The following is a 23,760-nucleotide window of genomic DNA, read 5'->3' on the forward strand; positions in this document are numbered from 1 at the left end:
ACAAACTTTAAGTAATACTGCTATAAATAAGTCAGCATACCATAGTAAAACTTCATCCCTAGACAATAGCTACTCAGTATCAATGAGTATTCTTATTATATAAAGACAGGTTATCAGATCAGATTCTTTTTAAAAAGCTAGTTTTGCAACTCTTTAGAACTAGATTAAAACATTTTAAAGACTATTAACAAGGCACACAAAATCCTTCTATATTTCAATTTAGCTCAAGTTTACAATGAATCTAGTTTTTGAGGGAACTTTCAAATTTACAGGATAGCTTGTGTTTCTTAATGTTCAAGTTTAATTCTTTTGGTAGCCATTTTTTTCTTAAATGGGAATCTGCCTTAAACTAATCTAGAACTATTTAACTTGCATTTTTATGAAAAAAGATTAACATTGACTAAAATCATGCTAAGTGCCAAATGCTTTCAACTGGAGCTGAATGTAGAGCAAGAGAGATTCGATACCTTTAAACAATAGGCCTAAAAAGTCATAGTACATTATTGGGGGGGAGGGGCTGGAAAGTTAAATCATTAATTCTCAAATCTTTAAGATATTTAGCTTACTGTATAGACTGCCTCAAATTTAATATGAAGTCTCTTAATACTTCTTTGAGGCTGGGGCTACGCAGCACTCCGCCCAGCACCGCTGCCAGTCAAGCTATGCAAAATGAGCTTCTTGGGAGTGCAAGTATTACCATAGCCCCGTGAGAGTTCAGCGTTGGCAGAAGGAGGTGCTGGCACTGCAGAGGCTGTGTGAACGTGCCACTATTAGCTAATCACGCGCCCCCCCTCCCCTCCCCCCCCCCCGTCACGAGTCCCTTATGCCTCAAGCGTTTGAGGCATAAGGGACTGGCAACAGAGGGGCGTATAGCTGGCAGAGGCACGTCCACATGGCCTCTGCAGTGCTGGCACTAAACTCTCATGGGGCTATGGTAATATCTGCAATCCCAAGAAACTCATTTTGCATAGGTCTGTTGGCAGCAGCAGCACTGGGCGGAGCGCCGTGTAGACATAGCCTGAATGTGCATTAAATCCAATTGCCTGTTTACTGTTTTTTTTCCTTTTATCAAGTATTTGTTCCCTCTTTCAGGAAATTCTGTACAGTCACAGATGCACACTGGTCTATTCTTATCTTTCCCTACTTGCCATGATTCCCACGTAATTTCTAAGCTGATGGTAGTTTTGAAACACAAAAGAGTTATCCAGTACAAGTACACAACCCTTTAGAAAATCTCAGGCTGCAGATACACTGCTGCTAAGTAATGTGAATATACTGTAGAAGTGTGGTCTGATACTACTGTTTCCTTTAAAGCTAGCTAAATGTTTAGCTTTAACATAAATCACAATCTGAAAAAAAACAGTGTACAAGTCTAAATGTCTATTTACATATGCTACAATGTTTTGGCAAACATTTCTTGAAATCAATTAAAAATTATTTTGAAAGTACTGTATCTGACTTCATAATGTCAGTTACAACAAATTCTCCACTGTAAACAGAATGCCAGCACTAGCACCTTAAACAATAAGTAGAGCCCTGACTAGATACAAAATTTGTATCTGCACTGACATGGATACGGATACCTGCAGATATAAATCAGGTATCTGCAAATTTGCAGGGTTTTAGATAGAAAATTTATATCCACGTCTGCATCCACATCCACAAAAATGAGTTGTGGATATCCATAGATTTGCAGGACTCTAACAAAAAGCACTAAAAAATTAAACTGCTTAATTACTGATATTTTAAAAAGAAGCTAATTAAACTATTTGGCTTGAGTTTGTGATAATATCCAGTTAAATTTTTCACACGGCATCATGCGTGCAACATTGCTCAACCAGACAGAATGCAGAAGACATATAAGAGAGGTCTGAAAGTGTTGATGGGGATTAAAACACATCATGATGTGGGAAGGACAGCACTCAGAGCAGCACCTTTTTCTCTCTTTCTCTCTGTACAAATAAATACATTTGTGGTTGTCTTCTCATCAGCTATAGTTTTGTAGCTGAGGAACTGCTGGAAAATATAGAGCATATGGGAAACTGAACGCCTCTATCACCCACACACCTGACACATCCGATCTTCACAGATGAAATACCCTCAACATTTTACCCAGATTTTCTACCCTGGAGGGTTGATTTAAGTCCTCGAGAAAAAAAAAAAAACTTAATGCTCAGTTGAATCAGGTTCAAGTATTAGTTGCATCATTAGATGATAACATTTGATCAAATTAAGTCAAATTAATCTTAAAAAAACAGGCATAAAAGATAGGCTAGAGGGTGAATGCCTAGCCTCAGTGAAATGAGAACACCCACTGACTTCAGTAGGGCCAAAATTTCATTCAGACTACTTAAACAGCTGCAAACTGCATGGAAAACTCAGGATCTTCCTACTGGCTTGTTTCAAAGCTGAATGCTAACAAACCTAGCACAATATACTTACACATTATAAAAATACAAACTACTGTACAATAAGTAGTGCATTGAGCTACCAAATTCAAAAATGCATTAAAAAGTAAAAGGACCTGTTGGAACAGAAATTTGGGAGCATGGTTATTTTGTCAGATAATACATTTTGTATTGATTTTCTAAGACACAACTACAGAGTTCTCTTCTACTTTGCAGGTGTTCTAAATGCATGATTAACATTTAAAACACATTTTTTGCTCACGTCTGCAGAATTCACAGCAACATCATACACTTCAGAATACATTGCATAACAGGCAATTTTCCAAGTGATGAATGCAAACTATCACTTCATTCTCACCTTGACCGCCTCCAGACCAATTCCCATTTTCATGTCCACGCCAAATGTAACAGGAGTTAAACGAAGGAGACGGCTGTTAGCTGCAAATAAGGCACCTAACTGAATACCATGTGCATTTCCCAATTCTTGAAATTGGTCAAATCAAGGCTAAAAGATAGCAAGCACAGATTTTACATTCTATTTTATATTCTATTCTATCAGTAACTCAGGTACCTGCTGAACTGCTTTTATATGCCATCATTTAGTTGTAAGAGCTCCAGTTTAACTCATTTTCTGCAATTTTTGACCATGGTCCCACCACCAAAGCCTGAAGAAAATTTGGACTATGCTCTTACTCACATTTGGTGCTGCTGGTAGTTCTAGTCCAAGAGCATCGATTAAATGCAACACAAACCCTAGCTCCCTCTAACAATTACTTTCAACTAGCCTGTCCATGTGTCAGGAATCCCACAAGACTTATGATTATCTATTAAACATTAGCTATTTAATGGTCCCTACCAGGCTCTAAAATTAATACTTCATTGAGCTGAATGGGCAATATATAATCTCTCTCCTTTATTCTTACTATTGTTTCTGACACACAAGTGTTTTCCCAAGACTGACTTTCAAGAGAACACACTGATTTATATAACAAATGAAGTCCACAACCAAAAAACAGCTGATTTCCACAGAATCCAAAGGAAAAATATACCACCCCATTTCCCTGCATGAGACCTGTGACTTCCCTCCTATTCTCATTATACAATTGTTCCCTGAAGATTTTCATCAACTACACTCTTCTGATGCGTGACATGGAAAACTGATCTATACTCTATTTTTCAAATACGGCCTTGTGAAGAAAAACAAATCAATACTCTCCTTCTACAATATAGGAGATGTTTTGTCAACAGAATTAACTAGTTCGTTAGTATAATTTGATCGTGTTAGAATGAAGTACAGTCCACAAGCAAATTTATGCTTCTTTTTACAGACAGACGTTCTCCTTGAAACCTGCACTGAGCATATAGGATACATTACACTCAAAGTTACCCATGTGGTTATTCTGATGTCCTCTTATAGAACTGTATGGTACTGAATACCTCTGGGATATATTGTGCTGATTTTGCATTACTGTACCTTTCAAGACAACAGCACTATGAGGCATAACTTACTCTGTCATGTGACAGTTAAACATATGCTGAAGAGGTTTCAAACATGAGCTACAAATAAATATTTGAAAGCAACTGGCAGTACAAAATCTACATCCCTTGATGGCTGATAATAAAGTCCATACATACATATAAAAACATTGAAGATATCAAAACAGAAAAATCAAGATTGTCCTTTAAACTAGGAGCTTCAAAGAGGTGAGGGGAAAAAAAAGAATTCTTTATTAAACCTTACCATACCTGTACCTTGATAGTACAACTAAAAGTTGGCTGTTCAAATACTGTTTTCTGATGTGCTCAGTCTTTAAACAGTTATAATGTAGCACATATGTACTGCAGTATTCGAAATGCTTTCATTAGAATCTGCAACTGCCTTTCAAAATAATTGAGGTTTCATGACCAAAATGTACAGACAATTTGATAAGCTAACATAAAACACCTGATTTACTGTTTAATACAAGAGGATTCTTCGTTCTATAGCTTTGCGGCATATAGGGCATTCACTCATTCGGTCTCCACAAAGCTGACAAGTTCCATGACCACAGAGAAAGATCATATTCTTCAGACGATCCAAACAAACAGGGCACATGGTCTGTAAAAAAATTTTGACAAATCAGGCAGTGGACAGCAATTGTGAGAATAAAGTATCAAGTATGTATTCTAGAAAAATATTTGTAGAAAAATGCCACTTGCAGGTGAACAGAGATTACTATAATAAATAAAGTCAGTCAGAGAATTGCAACATACTCAGTAACTCATGTCCCTTTTAACATTTAATCCTCAGTTTAGGATATTTGTTTCATTAAAGGTTTTGTTTTTTTAAATTCCTTCTCCACAGTAGTTTTGGCTACAAATCTGACGGCATTATTTAATTTCATAAACTAAACAAGCAATTTTCAGCTGTATCCACCTTTGGTTTCCTTTATACAATTTTAAGGAAAAAGGAAAATCTACCAAGCAGAGATATTTGTGTATGGAATTCAATGAACAAATTATTAACCACCCATGTAAAATTTCTACCTGTTTATCTACTCTCCCCAGACACACACACAGACTGAGCTCCCCAGGGGGGTCTTTGCCCATGAAAGCTTATGCTCCAAAATATCCGTTAGTCTATAAAGTGCCACAGGACTTCTTGTTGTTCTTGAATGACTGTGGCTTTGCTTTTTGAAAATGGTCAATAGGCCCAATATACATGCTAAACGCCATAGATGTGAACCAATTTTCTGTTTTCTACTGGGAAGCAATTTGCTCAGTGATTTGGAATCTTAAGTAACAGTATTTTCAGAAGTTTTACCACCAACACACAAAACAGCAGCTTTCTGAGGAAAAGGAACTGGAATACTCCAATATATGCTTTAATTCTGCACTTTCAATGTTACTTGAAATGGAAGAATCATTACTTGCACAGGGCTACTGCCTGCCCTTGCTCTATTTTTTGGAAATCCAGATAATAGCTATGAAAATTTCATGTTTCAATGGAAGGTTGCTCAACTTATTTGAGCTTTTTACCCTAACTCACATCTACACAGCAAACCATTTAAACCAGCTTTTATTATTGAACAAAAAGTGAGACAACACCAAAAAGATCTCTTACAACCTGTTCACCACGAAAGTTTGTCCTTGACTGGGCCTGCAGTGTCCTCCACCTATAGTATGCACAAAAATTCAGCTACAAGGCACATGTTTGTTCCTTCACCATAATCATATTAAAGTTTCATTTATAAATAGTTTATAAAGGGATAGAAAAATAGATTTTTAATAAATATTTAATTGTTACAGATTAGAACTGAATGGATCAACAGGTTGCTTATAACCACAGCTTACATATCTACTGAGTTTATATGACTATTTTTAAACTGGCAGCTATAGTATGAGATATGAGATACATACTAACATCCACAAAAATAATGACAAGTCCTGTGGCACCTGAAAGCTGAACTGATTTATTTGAGCAAACCTGCTCATCTTTAGGGTGCCATAGGGCTCCTCGTTTTTTACGATTACAGACTAATATGGCTATTCTGCTGATATTAATGTCTATAACACGCTTACAACTGAGCCCATATTGCAAACCCTTTATAAGACATGTATAAGTGAACCCTTAGTAACTGTGGCACACATTTCAAATACAATTTTCTTTACCATCACCTTGCACTTGTACACTGTTTTCTCTGATCTACTTTTTAAATTACTGCAGGTTTACCAAAGTAGTTTGTTAAAAGAGGGAAAGGTGTACATATCCATAGCAGGACTCAATTAAATGCAGAGACAAATATTCTTTAGTATACTCCTGGTTACCATGGCTCATGACTTCAAAATGTTCACAGCGTTTAAATCTGAATTTGGTCATCTAAGCGAAATCTGTATATCTAACAAGCTGCCAGAAAGTAACTTTCCGGTAAAGCTAAGTCTAGACTAGGGAAAGAAGTTGATTTCAGATATGCACTTCTGGATACAGCATTTGTGTAGCTAGAATCGACTTATTTCCCTAGTGAAGATCTATGCTCTATAGACTTGCGTTGACCTCCCTGAGGCCAGGCAATAGCATGGAGTACAGGGGTTGACAGCCAAGTCCAGAGAAATCAATTTTGCCACATCTTCATGAGACACACAAAATCAAACTCCAGAAAAACAACTGCCAGTGCGTCAATCTTCCAGTAAGTATAGACAAGCCCTAAGTCTACACTGCAATAAGAGGCTTGTGACAGAGTGGCCCAGGTCAGTGGATAGACGTTCTCTGGGCTAAACATTAAAATGTATGGCTCCAACTGGAACCAAGGCTCTGAAACCCCATGAGAGGTGTAGGTCTCCGACCAGGTTCCAGCCCAAACCCTAACGTCTAACTGTTGATTTTAGTCTCACTGCCCCAGCCCTGTCAGCTCTGAGACTCAAGCCAGAGGTTTTTTTATTGCAGCATAGACACACCTACTACCAGATAAGACCTTGAACTTTTTCAATGAGTTTGCAAATATTAAAAATATGCACCCTCTACAAACTTATTTCATATCCAAATGTTGGCAGAACTAGTATGGCACCACCATGGCTATTCATGACTTTCAGTAACTCAAAACCTATGTACATTTCATTAAAGCACCCTCTTCCTCTTAAGCCAGATGCTCACCTGATACAATTAAGTATCCATTTAATTAATAGAACTGTGAAGTTTCCAAGTAAGGGAAAATTCTTCATTAATTACTTATTAACATGAAGTAGGTTTGCTATGTTGCATGTGTATAATTTAACAGTTCTCAAATATGTTTTAGAAGGGATGCAGGATGAAAATACTAAATCTCATCCTATGAGAACAAAATTCAAGTCCTCCTCACAGTATGTTCTTTACCCTATAGTTTGATTTGGAGTATGCCCATAACATTAGAATAAAAATCCTGTTTCACTCCAATATAGTACAGAGTAATCTGAAAATGTATATGCACATTTAGGACCCCATGTAAGTGTATTCTGCCTAAGCAAGGGTAATAAAATAGTTATTTTTTCAACTCACTTCAACGCTGCACACAATTTAAAAGAAATTCCTCAGTGGTATTTCAGACTCACAAAATAGGTCTTTCTTCAACTGCATGGCAGCACTAGGAGACCATCCAGATTTTTCCTACTTATCATAAAAAAACTGTTAATATTTACTTGTAGAAACCAGTTTCATTTTTCAATGTCATACTTGGTTTAGTTTATTTACCTTCATCTGCCCAGAATGATCAACCTTCCTGCCCCCTCTCTAGTTACAAGACTAACAATGCCTGACATCCTGCTTTTGTAACAATAACAACAAACAAATGGTAGATATTTTGACTGTACTTTTAACTTGGCCTCATGCTTTGGCACCAAAATCCCTCCCTGAATAAATCAGCTGGAGTTTTTTCAGCGGAAAGAAATGAAAATTTTGGCCTGGAGAAAGCGTTTGACTTCTTTTTATGTGCTAGCATTTCTTCCTTCTGAAACACCACCATGAAGACACCCAGTAATTTCTAACCAACTGGAACTCCATACTTTCTTAACCATGTCTATGAAAAGTTTTAGCAATAACAAGAGATTATCACTGGGTAAGATATTGCAAAAAAGTCAATTTTAGCAGAATACTTTAAATTTTTGTCTAACAAGGGTGTCATATTAGATCCTACATTAATGTTTTATCACTGATAAAGAGAAGTTACTCACCGTAGTAACGGTGGTTCTTCGAGATGTGTCCCCGTGGGTGCTCCACAATAGGTGACGGGCTTGCCCGGCGCCGCAGATCGGATCTTCCAAGCAGTTTCTGCCCGACCACGCATGCGCCAGCGCGCGCCGCTCCCTTGCGTGCTCCTGGCCATGTGCGCGATCCGGTCCCCGCCAGTTCCTCGACCAACCGCCTCGGGTGCCCCTGCAAAACACTAACAGAGATCCGAAGCGGGGAGGATGGGCGGGTAGTGGAGCACCCACGGGGACACATCTCGAAGAACCACCGTTACTACGCTGAGTAACTTCTCTTTCTTCTTCGAGTGTCCCCGTGGGTGCTCCACAATAGGTGACTACCCAGCAGTAACCCAAGATAGGAGGTGGGTAATCGAATTATGTGCAGCTTGTCCCCGAGAGGACCGCTGCAGAGAGACGGGTATCCTCTTGGAATACCCTGTGAAGGGCGTAATGCTTGGCGAAGGTGTCGTAGGATGACCAGGTCGCCGCTCTGCAAATGTCTTTTAACGCAACGCCCTTGAAAAAGGCTGTTGATGCCGCCACCGCCCTGGTGGAATGAGCCCTGGGAGTGGCCGATAAAGGAGTCTTTTTGAGCTCGTAGCACATTTTTATGCAGGATACAATGTGCTTTGAGATTCTCTGCGAGGAGAGACCGTCTCCTTTCGATTTGGGAGCGAGGGAGACTAGGAGTCTATCCGTTTTCTGGAAGGACTTGGTCCTGTCTACGTAGAAGGCTAGCGCCCTCCTCACATCCAGGAGGTGTAGGTGCGCCTCTTCGTTGGAGTTATGAGGCTTTGGATAAAACGAGGGTAGAACAATAGGTTCGTTGATGTGAAACTCGGAAGAACTTTGGGAACAAAGGCTGGATGCAGCCGTATGGTTACCGCCTCCTTGGAAAAAACAGTGCAGGGTGGCGTTGCCATGACTGCCGCGAGCTCGCTCACCCTATGAGCTGACATAATTGCAAGAAGAAAGGTCGTCTTTATTATAAGGAGGCGGAGGGGAACCGTGGCCAAGGGCTCGAACGGTGGTCCCATCAGTGTGGTAAGCACCAGGTCCAAGTTCCACGAAGGTGGAATCGGTTTCCGAGGGGGGTAGAGGTTTACCAACCCTTTGAGAAACCTGGTAACCATAGGGTGGGCGAACACCGTGTGCCCTTCCTCCTCATGTCTAAACGCCGAGATGGCGGCAAGGTGGACCTTTAACGAGGATAGCGAGAGTCCTCCTCTCTTGAGGTCCAGTAAGTACTCTAGAATTGTAGGTATAGGCACCGAAAGGGGGGCCAGCTGTTTGGTAGAACACCAAGCCGTGAAGCGAGTCCATTTTTGTTTGTAGGTCTTCCTAGTGGAAGTCCTCCTGCTACTTTCTAGGACTTGCTGTACTCCCACTGTGCATGTGCTCTCTAGGGAGCTGAGCCATGGATTAACCACGCTTGCAGTTGCAGGCTTTGGGGGTGCGGATGCACTATGGACCCCTGGGCTTGCGTGAGCAGATCCGGCGCCACCGGAAGAGGCATCGGTGGACGGTCCGACATGCGCAGGAGTAGGGGGAACCATTGTTGGCGATCCCACGTTGGGACTATCAGGATCATCCGGGCCCTTTCCCTCCTGGCTTTTTGCAAAACTTTGTGGATCAGCACTGTGGGAGGAAACGCATAAAGCAGGGGGCCCCCCCACGGGATCGCGAACGCGTCCCCCAGGAACAGAATCGTGGGCACTGATTGTTGTGCTGAGTGGCAAACAGATCTATTTGGGGAAAACCCCATGCGTGGAAGATCGGCCGTAGCAGGTCGGGACGGATCTGCCACTCGTGTGTGAGCGCAAAACGCCTGCTCAGCTGGTCTGCCTTCATGTTGTGCGCACCCGGCAAGTATGAGGCTTTCAAGATTATATCGTGGGCGATGCACCAGTCCCATAAGCGGATTGCTTCCGCGCATAAGGCATGGGATCGAGCTCCTCCTTGCCTGTTTATATAAAACATGGTGGAGGTATTGTCTGTACTGATCCCGACAACTTTGCCTTGTATGTGGTCTTGAAAGTGTTTGCAGGCGTTGAACACTGCTCTGAGCTCCAGTACATTGATGTGTAGTGACTGTTCCGTGGGTGACCACAGTCCTTGAGTCACCTCTTCGCCCATGTGCGCTCCCCACCCTATGAGGGAGGCATCTGTAGTGAGAAAAACCGATATTTGCGGCTGGTGGAAGGGTACCCATTAGCAAGTTCCTGGGGTTTACCCACCATTGCAGGGATTTGCGCACCCCAGCTGTGGGCGACACCACCCTGTGAACGGTGTGTACTGCCGGTTTGTATACACTCGCCAGCCAGTGCTGCATGCTGCGCATGTGTAACCTGGCATTCTGCACTACAAACGTCGCCACTGCCATGTGGCCCAGCAGCTGCAAGCATGTCAAGACCGGCACCGTAGGGCTGAAGGTGATGACTTGCACGAGGGAACCGATGGCTCGAAAGCGAGCCTCTGGTAGGTATACTCTCGCTGTAACCGAGTTTATGCGAGCCCCTATGAACTCTATGTCCTGTGTGGGGTCTATTTGTGATTTTGCCAGATTGATAACCAGGCCAAGTGAGGAGAACGTGTTTGCTGTGACGCGTATCATGCGCAGAACCTCCCCTTTCGAGGCCCCTTTGAGCAGGCAGTCGTCCAGATACGGGAAAATAAATACCCCCTGTCTGTGCAGGTAGGCTGACACCACTGCCAAGGTCTTGGTGAAGATTCTGGGGGCCGAGGAGAGGCCAAACGGTAGGACCTTGTATTGGAAGTGTTCGTTGCCTACCATGAACCGGAGGAATCGCCGGTGAGCCAGATGGATGGTTATGTGGAAGTACGCGTCTTGTAAATCGAGGGCTGCGAACCAGTCTCCATCGTCCAGTGCTGTAAGGATGGAGGCGATCGTGGTCATCCGAAAACGTTGCTTGCGCAGGTACCTGTTGAGGCCGCAAAGGTCTAAGATGGGCCTCCAGCCTCCTGTCTTCTTCTCCGTGAGGAAATACCTGGAGTAGAACCCTTTCCCGTGCAGTTGCTCCGGCACTCATTCCACCGCCCCTATGAGCATGAGATGGTCCACCTCCTGCCTGAGCCTCGCTACCTGGGAGGCCTCCTGGAGGTGGGGCTTGGGTGGAGGTCGTGACGGTGGGAGCGACTGGAAGGGGATGGCGTACCCCATGGCTATGATCTCCAGCACCCATTTGTCTGTGGTGATCCTTTGCCACTGGTCGTAGAATGGTCGAAGGCGATGGTGGAATAGCCGCTTCGGATGACCTTGTGTGATGGTAGTGATGGCGCAGCCCTGGATCTGTATGTCAAACTTGTGGCCTTGGGCCCTGCCCCGAGGAAGCACGGCTCTGTTGTGAACGTCGCCTGGGAGTTCTGTACTGCTGGTGCTGTTGATGTCGCCCTTGCTCGTAACCCCTGTGATACTGGGGGCGCTGTTGCTGGTACTGGTACCGCCTTTGCTGAGGGTAGTACCTTTTCTTTGTGTATGGAGGGGTGTAAATCCCCAGGGTCCTGAGTGTGGCTCTTGAATCTTTACTGGAATGAAGGACCGAGTCAGTTGATTCAGCAAACAGCTTCTGCGAGTCGAAGGGAAGGTCAACTATCTTCGCCTGCAGATCCCTCGGTATACCCGAGGTCTGGAGCCAGGACTCCCTTCTCATCACCACTGCGGTAGCTGTGGAACTTGCTGCTGTGTCCGCAACGTCCAAAGCAATCTGAACTCCCGTCCTCACAGCCGCGTAGCCTTCTTGCATTATGGTCTTAAGGACCGGCTTTTTGTCCTCTGGAAACGAGTCCATGAGGGAGGTTAACCTGGAATAGTTGTCAAAATTATGGTTCGCTAAGTGCGCTGCGTAATTTGCCATTCGCAACGTTAAAGTGGAGGAGGAGTAGACCTTTCTGCCGAACAGCTCTAGCTTCTTGGCATCTTTGTCTGTTCCCCCTGTTTTAAATTGAGATGTTTTTGATCTTTGTTGCGAGGACTCCACCACTAGGGAGTTTGGCTGTGGGTGGCTAAACAGGAACTCCATGCCCTTCGCCAGCACGAAGTATTTCTTATCTGCTCTCTTTTGGACAGGCGGAATAGTTGCAGGGGTCTGCCATATCGTAGTGGCGGACTCTAAGATCGCTTCATCAAGCGGTATTGCTACTCTGGAGGAGGCCGGAGGTCTCAAATTTTTGAGGAGCTTATCGTGTATCTCTTGCACCTCTGCTGTCTGGATGCCTTGCGTGAAGGCCACCCTCTTAAACAGCTCTTGAAACTGTTTGAGATCGTCCGTAGGATGGACGTCCCCCAGGACCGTAGCCTCGTCCGGGGAGGAGAGCGAGGAACCGCTGGGGTACGTCTCTCTGGACCCTTCCGGTTCCTGCTGGTGATGGTACACCCTCTCTCTGGAGGTTTGCGAGGGAAAATCTCGGGGTTCCATGACCAGTCCCCCCTGAGATGCTTGAGTCTCCGTCCCCGGTCGCAATTGCCCTCGGGGGTACGAGATAGTTTGTGGGGATCTTTCCCTAGTAGATTGCCGATGGTGTGTATGCCCCGCGTGGTAGGGGCGACCATGGCAGTATAGGCACTGTTCTTGGGAAGGTGACCTAGACCACTCCCTTGGTGCGTACCCTCTGCGTCTGGGGGAGGGAGATCGTCGAGACACTGGAGAGAGCGATTTCGCATAATAGTCCAGCGGTTCGAACCTCAGGAAGGGTGACGGTGGTGCCCGCCACGGTGAGGCTGGTTGTAAAAATGGAGAAGGGGGCTCCGGGTAGGCTAGGGGGGACCCCTGCCTTCTGGTTGGAGTCTGCAACATGAGCGGAGGGCTGTGAGAAAGCAGCTCCACAGCCCTGTCCGGAGAGGGGCTGCAATGCCTCCTCTTGTGTGCAGCCTTCCCCCTCCCTGGAGGGGGTAACTCCGTCCCCTGACGCGCGGGGGATCCCGGCCCCGTCGGCACCGTGCTAGGCACGCTCGAAGGCGGTGCCGCACGTGCGGTGTCCTTCTGCGCCTGCAGGCTACGTGCCTGCGCGCTCTGCACCACCGGTTCCCTGGGGGTCGGTGCCGCTGCCTGCGGTGCCGCCGGTACCGGCGCTTGTTTAGCCGCCGCCCTGCCTGCGGTGCGGGGCGGCTGGCTGAGTATCGGAGGCTGAGCCGCTTCCACGTGGCTCTCCGTGCCGCCGCCGATCAGCTGTTGCTGCGGCTGGGGGCTGCTTGCTCCTCCCGTCCCGCTCACTGTTGCTGCCGGCAGGGATCGGGCTGGAGAGACTTTCCTCCGTTTTTGCGCTGATGGAGTGAGGGAGGCAGCTTTCCTTTTAAGGGCCCCCGAGGGTCCCTCCTGCTGCGGCCGCTCCGGCACGTCTGGCTGGAGGGCCTTATCAAGAAGCAGCATTTTAATCCGCATCTCCCTGTCTCTCCGTGCTCTGGTTGTTAATTTAGCACAGAAGGCGCATTTCTGTGCCACATGGGACTCCCCCAGGCACCTTATGCATAGACTGTGCCCATCGGACGCTGGCATCGCCTCTCGGCAGGACTCACATTTTTTAAAGCCTGAAGAGGACATTGTTGGTGAGTCTGTGAGTTTTTAAGCGGGTACTTAGCACCTTCTTTGTGCTGTTTTCCCCGTCCGATGGCCTGCCTCAGCAGGAGGGCTGACGGCCGTAGCTCCTGGCCTCCGGCGCTTGTTACTGGGACTGGACTGAAGCTGTCCCGCTCGTAGTTTGTTTGTTTTTTTTTTTTGGCAAAATAACAACCAGCTAACTCGTAGTGGCCTAAGTACCTGAAAAACTTTTTAAGAAAAACAGATAAAGTCGTTGAATACGCTATTTGGCCTTAGCCTAGTCGGATTCCGTCTGCAGCCGACGGCGGTTAAGAGGAACTGGCGGGGACCGGATCGCGCACATGGCCAGGAGCGCGCAAGGGAGCGGCGCGCGCCGGCGCATGCGCGGTCCAGCAGAAACTGCTTGGAAGATCCGATCTGCGGCGCCGGGCAAGCCCGTCACCTATTGTGGAGCACCCACGGGGACACTCGAAGAAGAACAGCATGTTTCCAGGCACAAGATGCAGGTGCATAGTGACAATACAATAACTTTAATTTTAAATAAAAAGAAATGACGTACGTTATGGTGAAGGAACACATATAAAATATCTATTAAGGACAGATGATGGTGATTAGGTATAAAATGTAGTGTAGGACACTGCAATCACAGTCAATGATGGTTCACATTCAGGGAATCCCTGAAGAATGATGTGGTCATCATTTTGCTGACATCAGGCCTCACTTCTACAGGACACCAGAAAGGGTTTTAAAAGGTTGCTGAACTAATGTATTAGATTATCATTGATGACATGGGTTGAAACGTAGATATACCTGCTGAAAAGAACAAACAAGAAGTTTTTATGAACACACAAATGCTGAATGTCACATTAGAAGTGCAGCTTTAAAGCAGAAATAGAAAGAAAAATGTGTTTAAAATGGAACTCTGTATAGAATTTCAGGCACGTTTCAGGTGTAACCAAACAATCTTTTTTTAAAATGAAAAATAGCAATTAACTAGAACCTGAACCTCATTTAAGCTCTTCTCAGAACAGTAAACAGAAGAGTCACCTAGAAGATGAATTACAAGAGAAAGGTCACCTAGATCGCTGAGAAGCAAATATGAATTTCAGACAAGCTGGATTTCAAGTAGAACCATTTCAACAAGGTAACTCCTTGGCAGTCAACTGAGATATGGTCATAAAAAAGCAGTGTTCACACACCAGTACACCCACACATTCATGGCTAGAATTAACTCACATTAATTTAAATCAATCATTTATTTTTGTGCAGAAGTATTTTTATAACCTTAAGATCTCTAAAAGAGTATGTGTTTTTTTTCTTATAATTCCAATGCAAACTGAGTGAATTTAAACTTCACGTATGTAACTTGGAATGCCATGTTTCCCAAGAACCAGAAAATAAAAATAACTATATTAATTCATACTGTTCAAAATGAAATTAAAGAGAAATACACTGAGCAGATTTTTTTAAAACATTTTCAGAATGTTATTGGTGAGAGCATTTTTTTTTATTTATTTATTTTTTTAAAACTATAGGTTTTCATCTACCTTTCCTTAAACAGGCACAGATTAAGCTGGAAACTGCTTTGAGATGAGCATAAAGATTTTCAATAATAGGGGTGTCAGCCAGTTGTGCGTGTGAGAGTAATGATTATTGACAGGTTTGCCTTTGAGGTTACATCTGACAATAAAGGAGGTTTCAATTTTCAAATGCATTTACAGATGTAGGTTCAGAACTAGATGATCCAAAACCATCTCTATGAAATTTCACGTAGCTCGGTAACAGACAGCCAAGGTTGCCTGTATTAGCTCAGATACTGGCCATCTTTGAAGCATTATACACTGTTCTAAAGCCACAAGAGATATAAAGACAATAAAAACGCAGATTCAGTTCTCATCGGTCTCTTCAGTTCATCAAAACATTTAACCTGTGACAAATGCAAGACAATCACATCTCCACTGCAGCTACGCACGGCTCCCAGAAGGTAGCTTTTGAGCTAGCAGGCCAAAAACTGCAGTGTAGCTGAAAGCAACAGGGGCAATGGCTCAGGACAGATAATGTCCCATGATCCCAGAAAATAAGAAAAAACTATGGTGAGGGATTTTAAAGGGAGAGAAGGGGGCACAAATTTAATAATTCACCACACAGAACATTTGTCCTCTATGTTAGTAAGTAGTTAATCTATTTTCATACAAAGTAGTAACTCCTGAATTTCAGAGAGATTTTTGGCATACAACACAAGATGTAAAGAGAATACTCGTTGCTTGTTGAAACACTTGCAAAGACATGCATATTCAGTCTGCCTTTGAGAAGCCCAAATCTATCCAAGATTTTTGTAACTCTCCTCATCTTTCAAGTAGAAAATTTAAACAGCATATTAGTTATTTTTAAATCTATATAGTTAGATATTTGACTACATCTCAAAATAATGCACGCAATGTTTTATACCTATCAATATTTCACCTTGTAGCTATATATAATTCTCATTCGACAGTGCACATGCATTGCGACCGCACAGCTCTCAGAATTGCCAACTTGCGTTCAAAACAGATTTGTTACTGAATAGACATGCTCATAACTCTTCCACCAGCTAAGTGCACACAGTTTTGCCAACAAAAATGCCCATATTTAATGATGTTCTGTGAAAAAAGATCTATACAGTGTTACAAGATCAAAAGTACATATGTAGTTTGGGTCAAGTAAGGCTATTCACTTACAATAAAATAGATGGGATAAAAAATGAAATGTCAAATGTGACTACTTGTTAAGAATACTGTGTGCATACGGAAGTCAGATAAGTAACAAAATAACCATTTTTTAGCCTTGCTAGAGCTTGTCTTTATTTCGTAGAATAAAAATGGCTTTGACTAATCAAAAATCAAGAACTAAGGAGTTAACAGGTTTTCCTTATTTTGTTTTGGTGTTTGATATAAAGGAACATGGGGCACTTTTACCTGTTCCTTAATGTCTTGTAACTGCTGCTGCAGCTTCTGTACATCTGCATTGACATTGGTGTTGTCCTTGTCTTTCTGTAAAACTGGAATGCTTCCACTTGCTATAATGCAGAGGGGAAAGTAATATTAAATGCATAGAGTGCATTATACAGAACTTACAAAGAGTAATCACTATTCCCATTTATTTGAATTATTGAAGAACATTATTTCAAGCTAACATACTTTGATAATCAAATTATGTTTATTATGACTTACTAGAATTTCATTCCTGAACCAGAAGAATTTGTTTACTGGGAAGCTTTATCAACACCAGTTTTTGACAAATATTTCCCCTACTCTAGCAGTGAAAATGCCAGCCACTACCTGGAGCCCTGTCTACACCAATGCCCTCGTGGTTGCTACCCACCAGTGATGCTTTACTGGTAACAAATTTTTGACAAAAAACCCCAGTGTAGACACTTCAAGCTATCCACATTGCCACACTGGTAATTTCAGACTGGGACAGAACCAATACAACTGATAAAACCATGCAAATATTGATCTAAATTGTTGAACAAACTTGGCTTGGCTCGTTTTATGTTCGCTTTACGAATGTTCCAGGAAACAAGTTTACTGAGAGAAACAGGAAGTTTAAAGGGGAAAATTTCAAAATACAAATTTTGAATTTTTAAACTTAAATGTTCACACTGGAAATATAATTCTAAAACTTATGCTCATCGAGTCAGAGAACAAGTATATTATGTAGCAATTTCAATTTAAATTAATAGCTCAAATTTCAAGTGCACACAATGAACCACACACATATATACAACATAATTTTTTCATGCAACTCAATTTAATAAATTTAACTCAATAATTTAATAAACCCAAGAAAATTACAAACTCTAAGAACTAGTCAAATGGAAAAAGGCAGAATAATTTTGACAAAACAAACTATTTGACGACCTTTACCCAAGACAAAATGCTCTACTGCCCACTATTCCTGTGGATACTCTAATGAATCAAAGAAGCCAAGAAGCCTAGATAATGTTGTAACTTATAAGGGACTTGGCATATATATTTATATATCTAAATTGTATTAACTGGCAAATCTTATACTTCGATCCAGGTCTGATATAGATATATGGCTAGGAATGGATACCTAAGTGAGATATTTAATATATAAGGATATATAAATTCTGGAAGTTAGTGAGAAGGTTTCAACCATCACTAACATATATACACACTAACCATTTTTCAGTTTCTGGTACCATGTTTTTCGGATATGGAAACAGCATTTTTCAGACATGGTTTTGCAGCCACAGGTTCTACCATTATCCCATATGGCAAGTGACAAGCAGTTGATAGAAGGCTGACACTAAACTTCATAAAAACTCGCTACAGATGATGTGATAGATATATGGCCAACCCCCTTTTTTCCAACAAGAGGAAAATGGAAGCATTAGAGAAAAAAGAACACTCACAAATGTCATCAGTGGTATCTTCTGTACCTTTCCCTCCACAACACATAATGAAAGGCACTCTACGCTCAACTACTGCTCGGCACTGTACACATTTCTTCATCAGGCTTGCACAGTCTGGGGAAAGCAGAAATAATTTACACAAAGTAGCCGGCAAAAGTCTCTTTTTCTTGCTTCTGTTCTTCTCGTCATCAGTTTAATATGTTCAACTGTATATTTAGAACACCAATGTCACTGTTAGTCTTTTTTATTTCAGTGTCCTTTGAAAGAACATTATTTTTCCTACAAGCAAAGTGAAACTTTTGGGGGTAAGAAATCTACAATTTGGAATAAAAATCCCTTCCACTTTAACTTCTCTATTTTCAATGGTACTGCAGAATTTAAATGTAAGATCATGTGCATGTCTTAGACAATCTCTTACAAGCATGGTGAGAATTAAATTAAATTACCTTATTTATACTACTAGAGCATGTTTTTCTATTTTCCACTTAACTATTTTAAAAGCTATGCCAAAAAAAAGGAATGAATGGGAGAATACCTACTTTTTCTTTCTGACCAAAAAGAACTCATTTCACTTATATCCAATGGGCAAATGGGTGTCCATAATTACTACAAAAAGATCAAACCCTTTCAAGGGTAAATCTGTGCCTTTTGCTTGCATCTCAGCAGAAAGATTCAAGTTCTTTAAGGAGAGAATGTCATCTCATTATTGCAGCAACCCTCATTGACACCCAATCTGAAGCATTGTAAGCAGTTCTAAGTGAGTGCTGAAGCACATTAACCCTCTCCCTCAGCCGACTGACTTTTGTTCCTCAAATTAGACAAGAAATAATCTGGAAAAACCTTCCATATTTAGAATTTTCACTTCCTAATACAAAGCAAATCCTGACAACATGCATGCCAATGATTGATACCTTTCACCATGACAATCGAGCTTGCTATCCACCCCTCCCTGGGAATTAACCAAAAAGCTCTCTTCCCCCATCTGTTCTCTCCCCACTGTGGACAATGAAAAGAATCTGGAGCAAGCTGTCTGTGAAGGTAGTGAATATGTATCAGACCTCTGAGTCACAGCAAAGCAGTAGATAATGCCAGATTTCCCTAGCAAAATCAATTAAGTTACTGCTTATGGGGAGGGGTTAGCTTCCCTCTCTTATGTAACCCCATAATGTCAACAAATCAATTAACTATAGACCACTGCCCATCACCAAAGCCTCAGCAAGATGTCCCAGAAATTGTAGAAAGTTCTGGTGACAAAATGATCACTACATCCTCATCTTACTGAACAAAGAGGAAAAAGTTTTTGAGGGCCCTTTATGTTTTCTATCTCCTAATCATATAAATCACATGAAGCAGAGTGCTCTGTGATGCAATAGATTCTCTTTGCAAACATACTCCAATCTAATTCTCTGGGGGAAAAAGACAGCTTTTGCTGGACTTTTTGTATATGGCATTAATTGAAGTTTAAGCCTTAGCTGGCATAACAACCAAGCAATGATTAAAAAGACATTTATAAATACTAAGGTTTAATTATATTTACAACATTACATGCCTCACAAAATTGTTATAAAGGAATCCTATGATTTCTACAGATCTCACACATTTAAGTCTCATTTATTTAAAAAATGTAAAATAGAACTCAAGCTACCACAATCCAGTCAGAATGAAATAATAAAGGCAGGTGAAATAAATCTGCTCTCTAAATTTTCTAGTTGAACAGCTACATTTCTGCTATTTGTCCTCCAAATAATTTTTTTTTTTTTTTTTTTTTTTTTTTACAGGGAGGTGGTTTTATTGCATTCTAAGTAACAAAGTTTTGATTACCAAACTACCACTTCATCATATTTACTCAAACAGCCTACAATTAAGTCAATATTCTCAAAGAATTTTAGTAACTATTTTTAACAGACATCTTTTGTTGCAAAATCATTTTTGAAAGGTATTACCTGCCAAGGATACTTACTCTCACAGGCACACATGTGCCCACAAGGCTGGAAGAGTACTGCTGCTTTTTTGTCTGAACACACCACACATTCTTCAATCTGTAGATAAGAACAATAAACAACACCTTGGGAAAGATTCACCTCCTTTTTGTATTTATTCTATTATTTCTATTTGCTTGCTTACAAAGTAGGGAACAAAAAAGAGCTGATTCATCATCTCAAAGTGGGATTTAAATAGATTACTGTATGTATATTCAGAAATCCTTGCTCAAAATATTTATGTTTTTCACATTACCAGTTACCCAGGAATTATGTCACAACAGGTTGGAGAACAAGGCCACCAGATTAGTACACACATGTATTTTTCTTGGCTGTAAGGAGCTCAATTAATTTCTGCTGTAAGCCAACCAACTGACATAGGATAGCGTTTCTCAACTTTTCCCAACAGTGGGCACATCTGAGAGAAGGGGTCATCTCATGGACAATCCGCCTACTGATTAATGAATGCCTAGATCACCACTCCTTCCATTCACACAATATCCTTGTACCAACTACAGCAAGTATTTATGCAGAGAAGTAAAGTAGTTAGTGTACCTTTTGCTCTCATAACACAAGTTAGAAACTGCAAAGGAAAAGCCAATGTCAGCTCTCTGCAGACCAATCTGGGAAAACGGCTTAGTAGAACTAAAATATAACTGGAATTATGAAAAATGTCTGATGAAAAATGACTTAACTCACTCAGAGAAAAGGGCAACTCCTGATTTCAGACTGGGAGCCAGAGAGTAAAGTCTGGCCTACAACGGTCACCATCTAATCACTGACCTCCTCTGATCAACTCCCAGTACGGCAAGTCTCGCAGTTATCTGGCTGCTGGGGAAAGGGCACCAACAGAGACAACAGCTGGTGGAAACTAACTTTTCCAATCCACTCTGCCATTTCAAAGCCCCTCCAATCATCCATGTTTTTTTTGTTTTTTTTTTTAGGTTTAATTTGTTACCAGTTTGATACTCTGTATGTAGGTAGTTTGTTACGTATCATATTCATGCAGGTGACAGTCACTCATCATGAGCACACCTGGCCCGTGAAACAACTGCTTAGTTTGCACTTTTGCACTGTGCAGGCACCTTTCCATTTTGAAGCCACTGCACAAACACATAGCATAACTGTTTTGTCTTCAATTCACGAGACTACAAATCCAGGAGCTGGTCCTCGTAACAAGGGTTATATCCCTTCAGAGATAAAATAAACAGGGTTGGTGGTTGGTGCTACAGTACCACAGAAGTCATGTGCCTTTAATGTAAACATAGCGTAAGCCACATTTGGCTGGACAAAGGTTGGATCTACATAGAAACGAAAGCATTTGTATGAGGCCTATTGTAAACTTCAGGCAATGGTATACGTGGAGTTGGAGCCATAGTACAAGATATGGTTGTTACGCCTGAATGTGTGTGGATGCTCTGAAATTGAGCACTGAAGACGTGGATGACTGCTGACTAGTTCGACTGGCTGTGGTTCAACTTTTGACAATGCTACATTTAGAGATTCTTAAAATAAAGTTGTGGTCACTCGCCTAAGACATACAGTTCTTATTTCTGTCCTCATTAGCCGTCTGTCCTTTACACATCAGATAAATGCTCTGCTCTGGTCATTGACAGAAGAGAGAAGCTATGGCAGCTTGAGACAGTGTAGTTTTTTATTAGTCTTTCTCATCAAGAATGCTTACAAAAAACCCCACAGAACTACAGGAAGAATACAATGGAAATATTAACAACTGTGTTAAGTACCTTTGTTCTAGATTGAACTTGTTCTTTACATATGAGACATTTCTTGACCCTTGGTGAACAGAGGGAACAGGTAGCAATATGACCACACGGGCCAAACAGCGTATCTCTCTTTATGTCCGAGCACACCATACATTCTTCTAAAGTTTCTGAGTCATTGCTGATCATAGAAGGACTTCGAGAGCCAACCTGTCCACTAAAAAAACAAAAACAAAAAGCCATCTGACCGTCAGGCTTAAATCAGCATTGCAAACATGTGCATATTATTCTGAAAACATTTTAAAAAATCATGCCATACGTCAAGCCCAGAGTCATTTTCTTATGTATTTTACTCCTTACTTTGTGCACAGATTGTGTCACCCCTTCTTATTAACTTGTATGTAAAGTTGCTGAGTTATCTGGGCATCAGTGTTCCCTGTAAACTGAGCACTTTGGGGGCTGCCCAGGAGAGAGTTGGGGGCTGCCCAACTGATTAGCAGAGCACCCACCGCTGTCAGCAAGTGTTTCTCTGGTGGTGCACATCTGCATGTGCCTTGGGGCATATAACAAAATTTATTCCATCCATGGATGGAAAAAATAGAAGGAGCAGGTATGGAGATTACAGTTCTAATTTTACATGAGGTGCAGACAGTGCAATTTTCTGGCTGATACGAGTATAGCTTTATTCTTGAATAAATCAACCTGCAGAAAAAGGTGATGACGGTAGGCTGGAGAAACATCTATACAGAGTATGATGAGAGCATGTCTACTTCCATCTTAATGTAATTTAGTATGAAAAGACACTTATCCCATTAGATTCAGAACCTGACCAACATTAAATACTGCCACAACAAGACTCTATATATTTTAAAAGCCTACTACTATCAAGTGAGAAATAAGAAACCCCAAAACCAGAAGTCTACATTTATCTAGGACTTCTTTCCTATGCTGCTGCACACCCAGCAGAGGGGGCATTTGTTAAACAAAACTAGACTCCCAAAGTTCTAATCATGCAGTTAAAACAGCAGGTGCAGAAAATAGACGAGGAGTCATATTTCAGGCACACAAATGCTGAGAAGAAACTACCAAACAGGGCAGATAAAAAAGTTGTCTTTTCATTTTTTTTAGAAATATAAAAACCACAATATGGAGATAGAAAAATAAAAAGGTCAACAGAAATGGCTACAAAGAGCTGAGGATTAATTAAAGGAGCCTTTAACTTTTACAGCACTAATGTAAATCTGACCTGGGCAAGCAGTAACAGGAAACTTCTATTTAAGGGGTGGTTGATGGTGTACATAAAACACTGAAGTTTATTTCCTTCCAAGAATTTGCCTATTTAATTATAATTGTATAACTCACTATTTTAACTATCAGTACTTGTCAGAGAAAGAACATGGATACAGAACTGCCCTATAAGATGAGGAGAGAGGTGCTGCTCATGCAGAATAAGGAAACTTACTTTGTACTGCTATCCATATTGTATTTATTTTATTGACCTTGGTTTCAATTAATTTTCTGCAGACATTAAAGATTTAGGCAGAATATAACTTCACTGAAAATCATGATGAAGGTAAGTAGTCTATTACGATTAATACTTGAGAAAAAAAGCCCTTTTACCATATGTATGCCACTTCATCTTCTCCAAGGAAATGAAACCATGTAAAAAATGATGCTCAGCAATTCCATATTTTGTTTATATACAAACCTGACTTTTTCTTTATGACACTTAGCCAGTGCTTTGCAGAGGCTCGGATCAGGGCACAGGTCAAGAGGAGATTGACCCTTCTTATTACGAATACTAAGATCAGCTCCGTTTGCCGCCAGAAAGCAAGCAATAGACGCTGCACTCTTCTTCTCTGCTCCCTGGGTGCCAAGTCCCATTATTAACTGAAAGAAGGTAAACAGGAAACCTACTTGAGACTCTCCATTTAAATACTTGAGAATAGAGACTTTCATGCAAGGAAAACTGATGATTTAACT

At 41.7% G+C, this 23,760-nt stretch overlaps 1 protein-coding gene across 3 annotated transcripts in view; it reads right to left on the reverse strand.

The window, feature by feature from the left end:
* Positions 1-915: 915 nt before the first annotated feature.
* The window catches only part of MIB1 (MIB E3 ubiquitin protein ligase 1), a 101,723-nt gene continuing 78,878 nt past the window's right edge, over positions 916-23,760 (reverse strand). For 2 of the 3 annotated variants that reach the window (XM_074987339.1, XM_074987341.1), the window contains exons 16-21: positions 23,486-23,667; positions 21,802-21,994; positions 20,038-20,116; positions 18,078-18,191; positions 16,615-16,715; positions 916-4,506 (exon numbers count right to left, since the gene is read on the reverse strand). In XM_074987339.1, the coding sequence (XP_074843440.1) occupies positions 4,366-4,506; positions 16,615-16,715; positions 18,078-18,191; positions 20,038-20,116; positions 21,802-21,994; positions 23,486-23,667 (810 nt within the window). In that variant the 3' untranslated portion in view covers positions 916-4,365. Of the gene's footprint in view, positions 4,507-14,161; positions 14,474-16,614; positions 16,716-18,077; positions 18,192-20,037; positions 20,117-21,801; positions 21,995-23,485; positions 23,668-23,760 lie in introns of those variants that run through there. The other variant, XM_074987340.1, reaches the window with a different exon arrangement.

This window comes from Carettochelys insculpta, chromosome 2 (assembly GCF_033958435.1).
Source record: "Carettochelys insculpta isolate YL-2023 chromosome 2, ASM3395843v1, whole genome shotgun sequence".
In the NCBI taxonomy this organism is placed as follows: Eukaryota; Metazoa; Chordata; order Testudines; family Carettochelyidae; genus Carettochelys; species Carettochelys insculpta.